This window comes from Cupressus sempervirens, chromosome 9 (genome assembly GCF_028749045.1).
Source record: "Cupressus sempervirens isolate cs-2001-9-10 chromosome 9, ASM2874904v1, whole genome shotgun sequence".
Lineage (NCBI taxonomy): Eukaryota > Viridiplantae > Streptophyta > Pinopsida > Cupressales > Cupressaceae > Cupressus > Cupressus sempervirens.
In genome coordinates this window covers 510561770-510578161 of record NC_143126.1, presented here as the reverse complement: position 1 = coordinate 510578161, position 16392 = coordinate 510561770, and the positions used below count along the sequence as shown (strand labels likewise).

Below are 16392 nucleotides of genomic sequence, written 5' to 3'. Positions count from 1 at the left end.
CCATCAACCAATTTTCAAAAAACTTGGATTTGTGATATAAGAGATTTGGCAAAGATAGTGTCCAATGCTTTCGTCATAGGTTCAAGTCAAGGAGCCTAAATTTGATGACAATCTATACTAAAATACAATTAAATTATTAGGATGTACAGAAGGATTGTAATTTAATCGATTGAGGATAATTGATGAGTAAAATGATAACTCTCTTAATTACATCATCCACTAAGATTTAAAAGCCAAGATGGTATGATAGAAGCGATTTGGAAGATATATTGTTGTGTCCTTTCATCATCAAATCACATTCAAAGAGTTTTTTTTTTTTTTTTGTCATATGGGCATCTAAATTAAAATAAAATGAACTTTACAAATATAGCGAAAACTTGTAATTTGATTAAATGAGCACAATTCATGGGATTGTTAGCATATTTGTTGATTATATCATCCATCTACATTCACTACCTTCTAAATTATATCATTCTATCCCATCCTTTCATCGTCAATTCACATAGAGAGCTTAAAGTTTATGGTTGCATAAATGATCTCTACAAAAACCACAATTGAAATTTAAGAATATACCAGAAGTTGGCAGTTTAATTGATTGCATACAATTAAAAATCATAGTGGTAAATTTTTTAATTATGTCATTGATGTAGATGTTTCTAAAATTGATTATGTGTAACTTTTTCATCAACATTTTACATTACATTACATAATCATCATCAAGAAACAAAAGAAACTTAATTATATCATTCCCTAAATTCAACTCTTTGAAATATATGAATTGGGCACAATATAAAAAAACTTGATGAAACACCATACAAGAACTTATACCAAAATGAATACCAATCTCATATCTTATAGAGTATTTTTAGAAGCAATAGAAACTTAATTATATCATTCCCAAAATTCAACACTTTGAAATCTATTGATTGAGCACAATATAAAACATTTGATGAAACACCATACAAGAATGTATACCCAAATGAATGTCAATCTCATATATCTTAAATAAAAAATTAGAAGCAAGAGAAAATTATATCATTCCCAAAATTCAACCCAAATGAATGTCAATCTCATATATCTTAAATAAAAAATTAGAAACAAGAGAAAATTATATCATTCCCAAAATTCAACTCTTCGAAATATATTGATTCGGCACAATATACCAAAAAAAAAAATCTTGATGAAGCACGACATATGAACTTATACCAAAATTAATGCCAGTCTCATGTCTTAAAAGTTTTTTAAGAAGCAAGAGAAACTTAATTAGAACTTATACCAAAATTAATGTCAATCCATATCTTAAAAGTTTTTCTTAGAAGCAAGAGAAACTTAATTATATCATTCCCAAAATTCACCTCTTTGAAATATGTTGATTGGGCACAATATAAAAAAACTTGATGAAACACAATATAAGAAGTTATACCGAAATGAATGCCAATCTCATATCTTAACCCTTTTTTTTTTGTGGAGGTCCTCCATGAAATATTTGTAGCTACTTACACTGAGCCTGTCGACTAAGAGCTAAGGACTAAAGGACATCCATTCTGCGAGATATGTCCAGAGCACAATCCCAAACTCCTCCCTTTTCAATGTTGACTCACGTACTCGACCAGAGCTGATCCCTAATAGACTCTTTAACCCTAAATCAAAAGCCAATTGACATATCTTAATCAATTTCAAACCAATACCCAATAAAAAAAACAATCTCAACAATCAAACCCACGAATCAAAAAGGAAAGATGTACTTTGAGCGATGAAGATTTTGAGCGTCTATATATATCAATCGAGCGAGTTTTGAAGATGATTCGGAGTCGTTTTTGGGGATTCCAGCGTACATTTGAATCTGAAAACACTCAACATCTTTTGGACACGATTGAAAATACAAAAGAAAAGTATTGGTCTGTTGCGAAATCCGGCTCGAGGAACGGGGACTGAATGCAGAGAATAAACTTTTAATTAGCGACTGATGCGGCAGGATCGGCATGGAATGTTGAGTCCGTCGACAACACAGCCTTTTTCACGTTCGACTCATGACAATCATGTCTTCTCTCTGACATTGCATTTAATGGCCTTCATAATCACCTCTCGAACTCCCGGAGAAGAAAAACCAACGTTATTCGTTCAACACCTGTAGATCGTAATTTGCATTTGTCCCCACGAATCTTTTTACACAGGTTTCGATAAAAAAAAAGATCTGTTTTCGACGGCCGCCATACAAGATTTGGTTTGCTCTCTTCGCCTCCCCATTTGTCCGCCTGTCCATTCAAACTGCGTAAAAGGTTGTGTTTTTATATAAACAAATCCCGCCAGCTATATGATCTTTACTCTCCATTCTGGGGACAGCGCTTTCCCGCATAGCGATGAACACATATGGAATTTGGGTTTGTGAAATCACGCCGACAAGGAGAAAAAAAAGTTGGGAGGATGGTCAGAAGGCTGTACTGGATTGGACTCCCACAAGTAATGCTCCTTCTATACTTTTCGCACAAAGCCCTACGTATTGAAAAGTCCTGACACAAAACATTTTGAACTCCCCAATTCTATTCGTATAGTCTCATTCACTGAAAAAAAAAAAAAAAAAAAAATCTTCTGAGACTTATCTTTAAATCTTAGGTTCGAATCTATTCAAGATTAAGATATTATAATAATTAACCTTGATAATAATAATAAATAATTTAGGTTTCAGCCGATTACCTATCAAAAAATTAAATCATTGATCATTTTTTAGTTTTCTTGGTTGCTCATTGGTCCATTTGTGCAAAAAGTCTATAGCAACTATTGGGAGGTCTTTTGCACTCTACGAGTTCTACAAAGAGCTCCATAAATGCAGGGAAGCCGAAAGGTTAGCTTTGAGCTCTTCACTCACCTATGAAGGTTCGCTGAAAAAATCAGCAAATTTTGATATAAGGATTACGAAATGTAGGTGTGTAAATTTAGCCTAGGCGGCTACTCGGTTGATTCCCCTATATACTTGATGTTTTAGTCGGTTCTTTCAAGATTGAGAACAAGTCACATACTTAAAAACGATACAATCATTAAGATATGTGTGATAATTTGAGTGGTCTATTTATCTCTAATAGTAGAATTTGTTGAGGTAAGCTTTCACAAAGTTTGCAGTTTTCTAATGAAGATTTATAAATTAATATTGGAAAGAACTTTAAAGTTATCAACAGTGATAGTCGTGGTCTTATAAATTTATTGTCGAGCACTAATGTCAATATAACTCCTTTCTTTCTCCATTGTTCATCTCTTGTACATCTTTCCTTAAATGTGCAAAAATTTTGAATGAATGATATTTCTTATTGTCATTTTAATTAAGATTTTTAATAGAAGAATTTGTTGACGCAAAATTGTACAAGATTGCTTATCAAGATCTATAAATTTAACTTGAAAAAATTAGCAAATTTTGATATGCGGATTATGAAATGTAGGTGCGTAAATTTAGCCTAGGTGGCTACTGGGTCGTTCCCCCTATATACTTGATGTTTTAGTTGGTTGTTTTAAGATTGAGAACAAGTCATATACTTAAAAAGATGCGACCTCTAAGATCTATGTGATAATTTGAGTGGTCTATTTATCTCTTACGATCTTTAATAGTAGAACTTGTTGAGGCAAGCTTTCAAAAAATTTGTGGGTTTTTAATAAAGATTTATAAATTAATATTGGAAAAAACTTGAAATTTGTGAACACTTATAGTCTTGGTCTCATAAATTGATTGTTGAGCACTAATATCAATATAGCTCCTTTCTTTCTCCACTATTCAACTCTTGTACATCTATCCTTAAATGTATGAAAAAATTGAACGAATGATATTTCTTCTTGTCATCTTAATTAAGATTTTTAACAGAAGAATTTGTTGATGCAAAATTTTACAAGGTTGCTTATCAAGATCTATAAATTAACATTGAAAGGAGCTTGAAAACTGTTAACAATGATACTCTTGATCCCATTAACTATTATATCGCGAATCTCATTAAAATTCATTTCTTTCTTTATCATTTGTCTCCCCTCAAATGAGTTAATTTTTTTGTAATTGATATTTCTTATTGTCATCTTGATTAAGATCTGAAATAGAAGAACTTGTTGATGCAAAATTTCACAAAAGTGTAGACCTTTTTAATCAAGATTGATCATCATCACTGCAAACTAATTGAAAATTGTTAACAATGATACACTCGGTCCCATAAATTAATTGTCTCATGAATGTCATTATAACTCATTTTCTTTCTTCGTTGTCCATCTCTCCTCAAATGTGTGAATATCTTAAGACCAGTATTACTTACTATCATCTTAATTAAGATCTTTAATATAAGAATTTGTTGAAGCAAAATTTATTAAATTGTGGGTTTTTTTATCAATATTTATAAATCATCATTGAAAAGAACTTTAAGATTGTTAAATGATAGTCTTAGTCCCATAAATTTATAGTCTTGCGAATGTCATTAAGCCTCCTTTCCTTCTTCGTTGTCTCTCTCTCATCAAATGTTGTGAAGTTTTGAGTGATTGATATTTTATATTGCCATCTTGATTAAGATCTTAAATAGAAGGTTTTGTTAAGTCAAAAATTCACCAAATTGCAAAAAAGAATTATCCAAATTCATAAATCATCATTGGAAAAAACTTGAAAGTCGTTAACAATAGTCGTGGTTCCATAAATTGACAATCTCGTGAATATTATTGAACCTCATTTTTTTCTTTGTTATTTGTCTCCTCAAATGTGAAAACCATAATGTCATCTTTGATTAAAAGACCTTAAATAAAATATTTGTTTAGGAGAAATTTGGCAAAACTACAAATTTGAGGATTTATAAATTAAACAGTGAACAAAACTTAAAAATTGTTAAGTGATACTATTTGGTCCCATAAACTAATAGTGACACAAATGTGTCATTAAAACTTTATTTCTTTCTTTGTTGTTTGTCTCTCCTTAATGATAGAAATGCACAAGGGAATAAATAAGTACTCTAATAGTGAAATATTAGATATAAAATTTTCAAAAGTGAACTATTGAATATAAATACTTTAATAATATGAGCATTAGATACAAAGCCAAAAGGATAAATAAGTGAAGAAAATTATGTTTCAATTTTTTTAATCAAATAATTAAAAATGATAGTAACAAAGCACAAACCCCTCATTAAATGTAAGCAATCTTGTTACAACACAAATATACAATGGTGGATTTTATAAAACATTCAAAATAGTAAGATGTTCATTTAAAAGTCGTTAGGTTTTTTATTGAATGTGGATTTAAATTTTAGTTATAAATATATTTTTCACTTTCGAAGGGTGCAATTTCATTATAAAAGATAATTACAATATTATTCATTTATCATTTTAGCGTCATGAATAATCATTGTAATGATTTTGTAACTTTAAATATTGTATGTAATATTCTTATTTTAATTAGATATTTTCATTTTAAAATGGCCTACACATCAATAAGAGGTTAATTAAATATTATTATTAATTATCATTGTTAATATCAATGGTATGATAATTTACAATTTTAAATTATTGATTAATAAATGTAATAGTATGATACTTTGTAGTTTCACAATTATAACTTACTATTAAAAAAGCAGCAAAAATAATAGTAATAATAAATTAACTTTTAAATGCAAATCTAAAATATGCATATAATTAAAATAAAAAATGTCTTCTTTTTTAAACCTTAGAAACCTATAAAAATGATAATTGCATTCTTAAATTTTGCTTATTTATTCTTTCCTTTCATTATTATATTCAGATTTAAAGAAAAACGTGCACTTTGATAAAAACATATATGCTCCGAAACACAGGGAAAGAGAAATCGGCTGAAAAAGCACAGCAGCTAAAAGAACAACATAATTCCAAATAGAGAATATTTATATATAATGCTTAAAAAGCACATAATTAAAAAACATATCTGCTGAAAAAAAAGTCATAACACTTTTTAAAAGATTCAGAAGCAGTCTCTGCAAGTTGTAGATAGTACGGTAGAGCAGAAATTGCAAAGAAAATATTCTGGAACATTCTCATTAATGTCTACTACGACGTTACAAACTGCGACAGTTATGACACTGCTGCCGCCATTAAATGCAATGTCGGTTCATAACAATAACTCTTTTAAGTGCCGTCAACCTTTCAAGACTATTTCCAACAGGCTTAAAAGCAGGCTCATTTATTGCACCAGCAAATTCTGACTAGATCAGAAAACTTTCAAAAATATTCTACCAATGAAGTAAAACTGCTTTGCTTGACTGAAATTTTCTAATGCTCGCAAATACAGAAAGATTTCTAGGTCAAGCATATAAAGGATTTGTATGAAGAATCATTAATGATCCAAAGAGCGCGGGAAAAACAAAATTGTGAAATTCACTGTAAGCAACTGAGTTATAGTAATCCGCCATTAGAGCATTGCCAAGAACACGAATTTTGCTTGAACTCAATACTATTATTAATAAAAGCATACGTTCGCTACATGGAAGATATACCCAACTGCGTACATAGTAATCCGTCAAAAAAAAATCATTCTGGCTGTTACAGCGGGAAAAAGCCAGAACAATATATACAAAAATTGAATCTTTCCAGAGCCCGAGTCAAAAAATTGAATCTTTGAGGGGGCCCTGAAGCAACAAAACGTGCGTCCAGCACACATCCACCGTTCACAGAATCCATACATACAGCCGTTAAACGATAAACAAAACATTACAACTTATAAACCGCAAGACAGACGCCATCATATTCAAGACCCAAAAAACAGAACACCCATTTTTGTCCCCGATCAGACTCCATTGAAATCGACCCTGGCAACAGGAACGGCATGAAGAGGATGGAGCATCTCGCAGGAAAGCTTGAGAACCTCAGCCAGATCGACAGGATGTTGTTTATGCTGCTCCCACTTGAAATGGTGGAGCAGCTTGGCGATCCAGAGATGAACGGTCGACAGTCCGAGGGCTTTTCCAGGGCAAACTCGACGACCTGCCCCAAATGGAGCAAGCCTCAGATCGTTTCCTCTCACATCCACATTCTCACCGCCATGAGATTCAAGAAACCTCTCTGGTTTAAACTGCTGAGGGGAGTCCCAAATGGCCGGATCGTGTGTTATAGACCACATGTTCACCATGGCTGTGGTGCCCGCGGGAATGCTGAACTTCCCATCGGCTAAAATGGTGTCGCGAGTGGAAAGCCGGGCCCATGAAAGTAGTGGCCCCGGTGGATGCATTCTCAAAGTCTCTTTCACCACCGCCTGCAGATAAGGAAGCTTACATATGTCCGAATCCTTCACACTCCTTTCTTTCCCCACCACATTGTCCAGTTCTTCCTGAACCGTCCTCTGGATTTGTGGGTTCAGTACCATCTCCGCCATGGTCCACTCTGTCAGCAGCGCCGTCGTGTCAGTCCCTCTAAATATCATCTCCTGCATGCATCAAACAACACCCACAATTCAGAAACCGTGTTCATCCAAGTTAAGAACATCATGGAACAAGATTCAAGATGGGATCTTTATCACACAAGCTGCCATGAAAAAGAATGCCATGTTCATCCAAGTTATGAACATCGAGAAACAAGATACAAGATATCATCTTTGTCGCACAAGTTACCATGAAAAAGAAAGTCATGTTCATCCAAGTTAAGAGCTAAGAACATCGGGAAACAAGATGAAAGATGTCATCTTTGTCACGCAATTTGAAATCCAAGATGTCATCTTTATCATGCTGTCTTTGTTCTACTCATCACCTTTGAAGACCAAACTCTAACATGGGATCTTATCATACCCAGAGAGCAGAGAACAAGGAAGAGACAACTCAAACATAAAGTTCATCCCGTCTGGAACACGGAAAAAGGACAATACGCCAAGACCCAAGATTCAAGATGCAATCTTTATCCAACCCATCACCAATAACGACCTCGAATTCTCTTCTATTCGTGAAGAACCAAAAGTCGAGACCGAGATAAGAAGAGAAAAAACATCAATAGGACTCGGGATGGGATCTTTATGAACAAGACAGAAAGAGAAAATGATTCAAGATGGGACCTTTAGTCTTTTCATCATAAACAATTTCAAAAAGCAATCAAAACGACGGTCATCAAAGTCTAGAGCAACAAAAAGTGACAACACGCCAAGACCCATTAACGACCACGAATTCTAAAAGCCAAAAAGTCCACAGACCAGGGGAGAAAAAAAAAGAGATTCAAGATCGAAGATACCCATCATCACTAACGACCACGAAATCTAAAATCCAAAGGCCAAAAAACCAGAGAAAATGAAAGAGAAACAAGATTCAAGGCACAAGATGCAATCTTTATGAGCAAGATGGGATCTTTTTCGATCCCTTGTTAACATACCCAGAGAACGGAGATCATGTCTTCATCGTCAAGCTTATCTTCGCCATTAAGAGACAGCAGAACATCCACAAAATCAGAGTCAGCGGCAGAATCGGAATCCTTATCCTTGACTCGGTGCTCCTGGATAACTCCCCGCACAAATCCTCTCACGCGTGGCACAAGGCCCGCACAACGCGAGTGAATCCTGAGAGGATCAAAGAACCTCAGCCATGGAAGATGGTCGGCCCAGTTAAAAGCCCCAAGAAGCTCAAATCCCTCCTCCACCATGTCCCTCAACCCCTTCACCTCCTCACTCTCTCCACAAATATCAAACCTCCTCCCAAAAACACTCCCCATGATGTTGTTCAGCGCCGCCGCCTGCAAATGACGGCGCAGCCGCACAACGCCGCCATGAACAAACTCCTCCTCAATGTTCTTCATCATGACAGCCGAATCCATCTGTCTCCCACCCTCATGAGCCGCAATCCTACGAGGAGCAAACAGATGGGTAGCAGAAATACGCCTGAGCATTCTCCAGTACTCGCCATTAGGAGCAAAGCCAATAGCACGCCCAAACATGAGCTGCTGAGCGGATTGTTTAAGCGGCCTATCGGAGAAACAAACAGAGCTAAGCATCTCCCTGGCAACATCAGGATCAGATGTGATGACGGCGGGAGTCGAACCAAGGCTGAACGCCATGAGCGACTTAGCGCCATGAGTGCTAGCCAGCTGAGCCAGCCTACGATGTGCAAGCCCTCGGCTCATATCAACAAGGCTTCCTATGATGGGAAAGCCTCTCGGCCCAGGAATGGCGGCGCCGCCATTCCTCCTCCCCGCCCATGCACAGCCGCCGGGACTCAGCCATGCAACAATGACGGCGCAGCCGGCCATGAGCAGAATTGCGACGTAAAGCGGCCATGCAGAACATATATCATCATCAGCTTTGTTTAGCATGCACCCGCCACGTCCCAGCAGAGGTAGCGCGTAAAGCCACCACCCTCCTCCCCCAGAACTCCCACTATTACGACTCTCCATTGATCAAACACAGACAAACTGTGTATAGCGTTACGAAATACTCAGAAATATGAACCAACAACAACTCTTTTTCTTATGTGGATGCAGAGAGGGTTGTGAATCAGGCCCGTTTTATAGAGTTTCAGGAGAGAGAAAAATGAGGCGGCGATTGCGACAGGGGAAGGACAACCGTCCGATCAGTCTCGTTTTTGAAATTTCGTAAGCGGGAGGTCACATGGGGGCCGAAATAGGCGGTTTTCAATCCCATTTGCTGGGCACCAGAGCGGTAAAAATGGGGCTTGGGCCTTGTTTGTCCCGGGAAGAGCCAGTTGCCATTTCGGTGACAAATAAGTGAAAGTAATCGAGTTTTGAGATGACTAACAAAGATTTGGCTCCATTTTTGTCTGTTTCAATCTCCTTTCCTCGTTGAATTTTCTTTTTGGGAAATGATACGCCGAGATTGAGGATGGTTTCCGAACAGGCAAATGGTACCGTACAAAGAGATTGATTTTTCTACGCCATTCAAAATGTTTGTAGCGTCCAAAAAAGGAGCACCTTGTTTTATGAAATTACATTGCATTTATATAAAAGTCAATACTTTGTTCTTAATAGACCAATTTTCAAAAAATCGAAATTATCATAGGTTTTTTTTGAATGATTGTATAGTTTGTAGTTGAAAACAATTAAAAAATTACTATGTTTTCGTAAATCTGGAAAAAGAAAAATTTGACTTTGTTTTGTCTTTAATGCATTTTGTCTGAGATTAGCCTCCTTCGTTCTTAATGAGCTATACTCATTGATTTCAATCAAGCCTGGAATTTGATAGCCATATTGATCGTTTTCACACTTTTGAACTGTATATGAGAGGTTAAAAAATTGTAAGAGTGTACGATTTGATAGTCTAATTTTTTAGAGAACTGTTAATATGACAAATAAATTTATTACTAAACCATCAATATTTGTTATAGATAACTTGATATTATACATAAATGTGATTTCATAATATGTATAATATATATGTATGATAAATATATATTATTTTATATTATAGATGTTTCTATTTATTTTTCTTGAATGCATATTTATATTAATTTAGAATCTTATTGTATTACAATATAATACATTTTTTTTTTTAAATATAAAACTTAAAAATTTCTTAGTATAACATACATGAACTTAGAAACTTGCTTCTTTCATTCTATATTACTAATTTATATTATTATTTTCTAATTTATAGAATATTTAAATTTAAAATCGAAATTGACAATCAAATTTTTTATCAAAGTGTAGAACAAGAGACATGAAAAAAAATTAGCTATCATAAAAAAAATCATATGACAGCAAGGGTTACCATCAAATTCCAGGCCTTATTTGAATTATGGAAAAGATTTCAATACCTTTGTTTTTATGCATTAGGAATAATTGTAATGAAAATGGAACATTTTATGAAAAATAAATTAGACTTGCAAAAAAAGTCAATCATTTGTTTTTATGTAATGAACTATACTTAATTATTTAAATAATGGAAAACATGTCAATGCCTCTCTCTTTATGCTAATAGCTTTGTCTCTATGTATGAGCTGTAATATAATATTTTGAATAATTATATTGTTTTATCAAGAAGTCACTTTCAATCGAGTGTTCTCTAAAGGGATCTTTTAATATTTTTTAATATATAAATATAAGTTATACATGTATTATATTTATGTCACATCTATGTTGCTTATAGTTAGATCACCTTAAGAATATATTTTATTCAAAAAGTCACCTTCATCTAAGTGGTCACATGAAATTGGATGTTTTTTTTTTTTTTTTTACATTAAGTTTATAAAATGTTTAAATGTGTTATATAGATATTACATCTAGGGTTTTATATAATGACTTCCACAAGTTTGATTAGGTATTGTTGATGTGAGTTTTGTGATGTTTCAACGTGCATAATCAAATAGTTAGTATTGCAAATCGAACACCTAGTCTCCAACTCTCTCTTGATTAAGGATGCTCGTATGATAAACAATGTATATGGATTGTGCAACCAAATGAGATAACAAGTTTTCTGACATTTAAACTATTATATCGTTAAATAAAAAGGTTTCCTCCTCTAAGGGATCTTATACAACATATCATTTTTTTTAAATAAAGATTGTTTAAATGTATATTTCAATAATAGTAGATTAGAATGAAAGTAAAATAAATAAATTGGAACAAGAATCAAAAGATTTTAAAGAGTACAACCTTGATCCTTGTAGGTTGATATTGTATCTTTGTTCTTGTGTAATGAATTATAACAATTTGAGTATCTTTGAAAAAGCACAATTAGTTGAGTGATCAAATGCAAGGGATCTTTTTTCAACAGAGATATGTGTAAATATATATTCTAACATTAGTATATTAGAGTAAAAGTGAAAATAAATGAACTAAAAGTGGGGGGGGGGGGGGGGGGGGGGGGGAGAGAGAGAGAGAGAGAGAGAGAGAGAGAGAGAGAGAGAGAGAGAGAGAGAGAGAGAGAGAGAGAGAGAGAGAGAGAGAGCATAAATATCTAGAATCTGAGACTAAATGACAAATATATTTTGTGAAATTTAAGATTATCTAAAGAAGTTGATTTTTAATTGAGTACAACCTTGATTATTAGGCGTGACCCTTCAATCCAGACCTTCCAATTCTCAATTCATATTGAATTTTCTTACAGTCTTGTTGTGAACTTGTAATTTTAGAAACTTAATCATGCTAAGAAGTACTAGTGTCAATTGATATAGTGGGAGAGTTGATCTATAAACTACTAGGGTGTTCTAATTATGAAGCAAATTAGTCAAAAAAATTGTTAGAGTATGCAAGAGAAAACAATAATAAAAAATACTTGTAACAACAATAAACAAACATAAAAATAGAGATTGTATACAAAATGGAAAGATATATTTTGGAGTTGGTTAGAAATGCAGCCTCCTAAGTTAATCTCTCAAATATTTATTTTGGCTTAGAAAATAGGAAAATTTAGTGTGCTTGGCCTTTAGTGAGTTTTAGGTTTTTTAATGGGTAGTGGAAGGCTAATCCTTTGCTTAAGGGGATCTGAGAAAGGAATGAAGTGTATTGAAAAAAGGATTAATTGAGATAAACTTTGATGGAACCTCTAAAGGAATATTGAGGCCATCAAGGGAAGTATATGTGGCGAAATATCATCATCAACTAATGTGATAATACTAGGAGCTAAACGTCTTAGGGATGGCACTAATAATGAAGTTGAGATTCAAGAAACTCTTAGTGCAACGAAAACAACTGAAAGATCGGATGTGGAAAAGATCTTCTTGGAAAGAGTTATGTAGATTATGGTCAATGTGTTAAGCAAGGATGAAGTTGGAATGTGGTAACTTAGTCATTATGTCAAGAAAATTAGCTCATCGTTAGCCTTCTTTGTATATTTCATAATTGTGCATGTGAAATGAGAAGGGAAGAAAATTAATAGATAAAGCATCAAAATTTATAGTATTATTTAATGATGAGTTAGGGGATGATTTGTTGGAGGATTTCCAAAAAGTGGATAGTAGAGATCTAGCACTGAAGCTGTGATTTAATGTTTATAAGGTTAAAGGGTGTAATTTGACTCATAGTATAGGCTTGGTTGTCACTATTGAAGGGGATTATAGGATTATGAATTTTAAACTCTCTTTTAATTTAAAGAAAGGGTTGTCAAAGATGTTTAATCGTGGATCATTAATGTTGTACAATCATAAATAATACATAAACTGATGAGATTTGAGTGTCTATATTATTACAATAATAAAAAATACTTATAACAACAATAAAAAAACACAAAAATAGAGATTGTATATAAAATGGAAAGATATATTTCAGAGTTGGTTAGAAATGCAGCTTCCCAAGTCAATCTCTCAAATATTTATTTTAGCTTAGACGATAGGCAAATTTAGCATGCTTGGCCTTTAGTGAAATTTAGGTTTTTTAATGGGTAGTGGAAGGCTAATCATTTGCTTAAGGAGCTCTGAGAAAGGAATGAAGTGCATTGAAAAAAGGATTAATCAAGATAAACTTTGATGGAACCTCTAAAGGAATATTGAGGCCATCAAGGGAGGTGTATGTGGTGAAAGATCATCATCAACTAATGTGATAATACTAGGAGCTAAATGTCTTGGGGATGCCACTAATAATGAAGTTGAGATTCAAGAAACTCTTAGAACAATGAAAGCAACTGAAAGATTGGATGTGGAAAAGATCCTCTTGGAAAGAGTTATGTAGATTATCCAATCAATGCATTAAACAAGGATGAAGTTCGAATGTGGTACCTTAGTCATTATGTCAAGAAAATTAGCTCATCATTAGCCTCCTTTGCATACTTCATAATTGTGCATGTGAAATGAGGAGGGAAGAAAATTTATAGATAAAGCATCAAAATTTGTAGTATCATTTAATGATGAGCTAGGGGATGATTAGTCGAAGGATTTCCAAAAAGCGGATAGTAGAGATCTAGCACTTAAGTTGTGATTTATTGTTTATAAGGTTAAAGGGTGTAATTTGACTCATAGTATTGTTGGAAATATTATGATAGGCTTAGTTATTCAGAGGGAAGGGGTGAATCAATAACTAATAAAACTCAATCCTTCATGAGTATTGTGATCTAATTGCATGCATGAGAAACTAAAAACATTAAAGCATTCATAACACTTTGACACACAATTTGATGACCCAAAAACCTTCCAAATAGAAAGTAAAACTAGGGTGGGGATGATACCCACAAGCTTTAATACTGTAGTATAAAGTTGGCATGTTAAGGCTTACAATGATCACTTTTGATGATCTACCCTGTTAGGAGCAATAAGGATTGCTAGGTCCACCTTGCAAAAGGATTTACAAATATAGAATGAAGTATGCACTAGGTAAAGAGATTTACATAAGATTGTTAAGTCTACCTTGTGAAAGGATTTGATTGATCCATCTGTTAGACTAAAATAGTAACTGATCTCTGATTTGCAACTTGGTTTGCTGAATGAGATTCCTTTAAGTATAGTAATCACCTTAATGTGATAGATAAATATTTGTTGCTTCTTATACTATTGTAGCCTTTGTAATTTGCTCTTATGTTCTTCTTTGCTTATTACATTACTTCATGACATACACTGGATGTGATACAATACATTACATATATACCAATCCAATTATAAAGTACAAATTCGACCACAATACAAGTTTACACAAAAATCACAAAGTTAGCCCAGCTATAGGAACTCGAGTTTTGAAGACTGGCTCGTTGAGGTTCTAATACACAACATCCACTGTCAATGCTCGGCATTGTCATGCACTCGGTAGACATAGAAGCTTGATCCATACTGATCACTTTCAAGTAGTCTTGAACTTGGTCTGCACTGGTGTCTCGATGAATACTATGAAACTCAGGATATATAAACTAAATCACTCAATTCACACTACATGGCTTGGTCAATGCTATCACTAGAGCTTGACAAAAACTGAGTCACTTGGTTAACATTGAGTAGCTTGGTTAACACTAGACTCACATCATAGTAACTGTGAACTCGGTAAGCACTGCACAACTTGGTTTGCACTAATAAACTTGGCATACACTAAGATGTTCGGTTTATACTGTTGATCATCACCATAGTAGTAACTGTTTGGCACAAACTGAAAAATGTCTCTTGGACTCCATAGTAACTGTAGATCTCGGTAGATACTAAAATGCTTAGTTAACATTGTTAACTATACAATGTGCTCAATAGATACTTACAATCTGAATAAGTATATGCCACTAATAACAAACATGACTATAATGTCAGCAGGTATGGGCTTTGTAGCCACTATTGAAGAGGATTATAGGATTATGAATTTTAAACTCTCTTTTAATTTAAAGAAAGGATTGTCAAATATGTTTACTCATGGATCATTAATGTTGTACAATCACTAATAATACATAAAAGGATGAGATTTGAGTGTCTATATTATTATGTCATATATACGGAAATGTGGGCTCCTTTATTAAGTATGTCTAATTTTTGGACATCCTTCTCATATAAGGCATATGTGGATGCCACGTGGAGTACCTCAACACTTAACCTATGGAAGGATATAAAGGAAGCTAAGGAGACACATGAGAAGTTGGTGGAAATGTCATTGAAATTTATTTCATCGATGTTTTGGGTGTCATTTGCTTTTCTCTATTGATGCAAAGGTGGGTAGTAGTGAAAAATGGAAGTGAATTTCACCTTGTGAACTGTAAGGTAGCAACAACATTTTCTTAGAGAGATTATCAAGAAGTGGTTGAAGAGAATTTATATATTAAAAGATCTTGAGTTTTGGGAGATCATAGACCTTCTAGGGGAACAATACATGAATTTGGACTAGTGGTATAGAGAAAATATCAATATTTCCTCTTCAGTGTTGGTGTGGACCTTAGATTTGGGTTAGAAGAAGGAGGTTGTATGGGTTTTTAGGGAATGTGTAAGGACAGAGTAGTTCATGGATTTATCCCCATCTCCTTATTATTGAACCAGAAAAATGGTTTTAGGCCATTGAGGGTGATTGGTGTATGACTAGGGAACGAGCATAATATTATCAACCCTTTCTGGTGTGAAGTGTAAACACAAATGTGGAGTGTCATTAAGATGAAGGTTAGGATCATGGATAAGAGCCATCGAAGGACCAAATTCAAGAATGGGAATTAAAAAAGAAGAGAAAATGAGAGATGCTATTAGAAATTAGGGTTGATAACAAAGAATGTATGCTTCTTGTTGGAATTGATAGGAGAGATAGGATGTTGAGAGGGGATTGGGGGTGAATCAGTATCCTCTAAAACTTATATCCTTAAAAAAATAGAGTTTTCCTCACTTCCTCTATCACTTGGTAATCACTTGAACTTTTATCACAATACTTTGTCAATGATAGTAACGTAACTAATTCACCATTAACCAACTATAAATATATAAGCTCGTGAAACATAACACATAACACATTCATTTGGTATTGCAAAAACCCTTGGTTAGAGGAAAAACTATGGTGGGGATGGTACCCACAAATCCATCACTTCTATAGTAAGAGGGTGCCTTATTA

General features: G+C 34.0%; 1 protein-coding gene across 1 annotated transcript; it reads right to left on the bottom strand.

Annotated features, from left to right (window-relative positions):
• Window positions 1-6415: 6415 nt before the first annotated feature.
• On the bottom strand, window positions 6416-9430 carry LOC149539591 (cytochrome P450 78A4-like). The gene is made up of 2 exons (XM_089799256.1): window positions 8332-9430; window positions 6416-7402 (listed from the first exon to the last, which is right to left on the bottom strand). Exons 1-2 carry the CDS (start codon window positions 9343-9345, stop codon window positions 6767-6769), a joined length of 1650 nt encoding a protein of 549 aa, XP_089655382.1. The 5' UTR covers window positions 9346-9430; the 3' UTR covers window positions 6416-6766.
• Between the last annotated feature and the right edge of the window lie 6962 nt (window positions 9431-16392).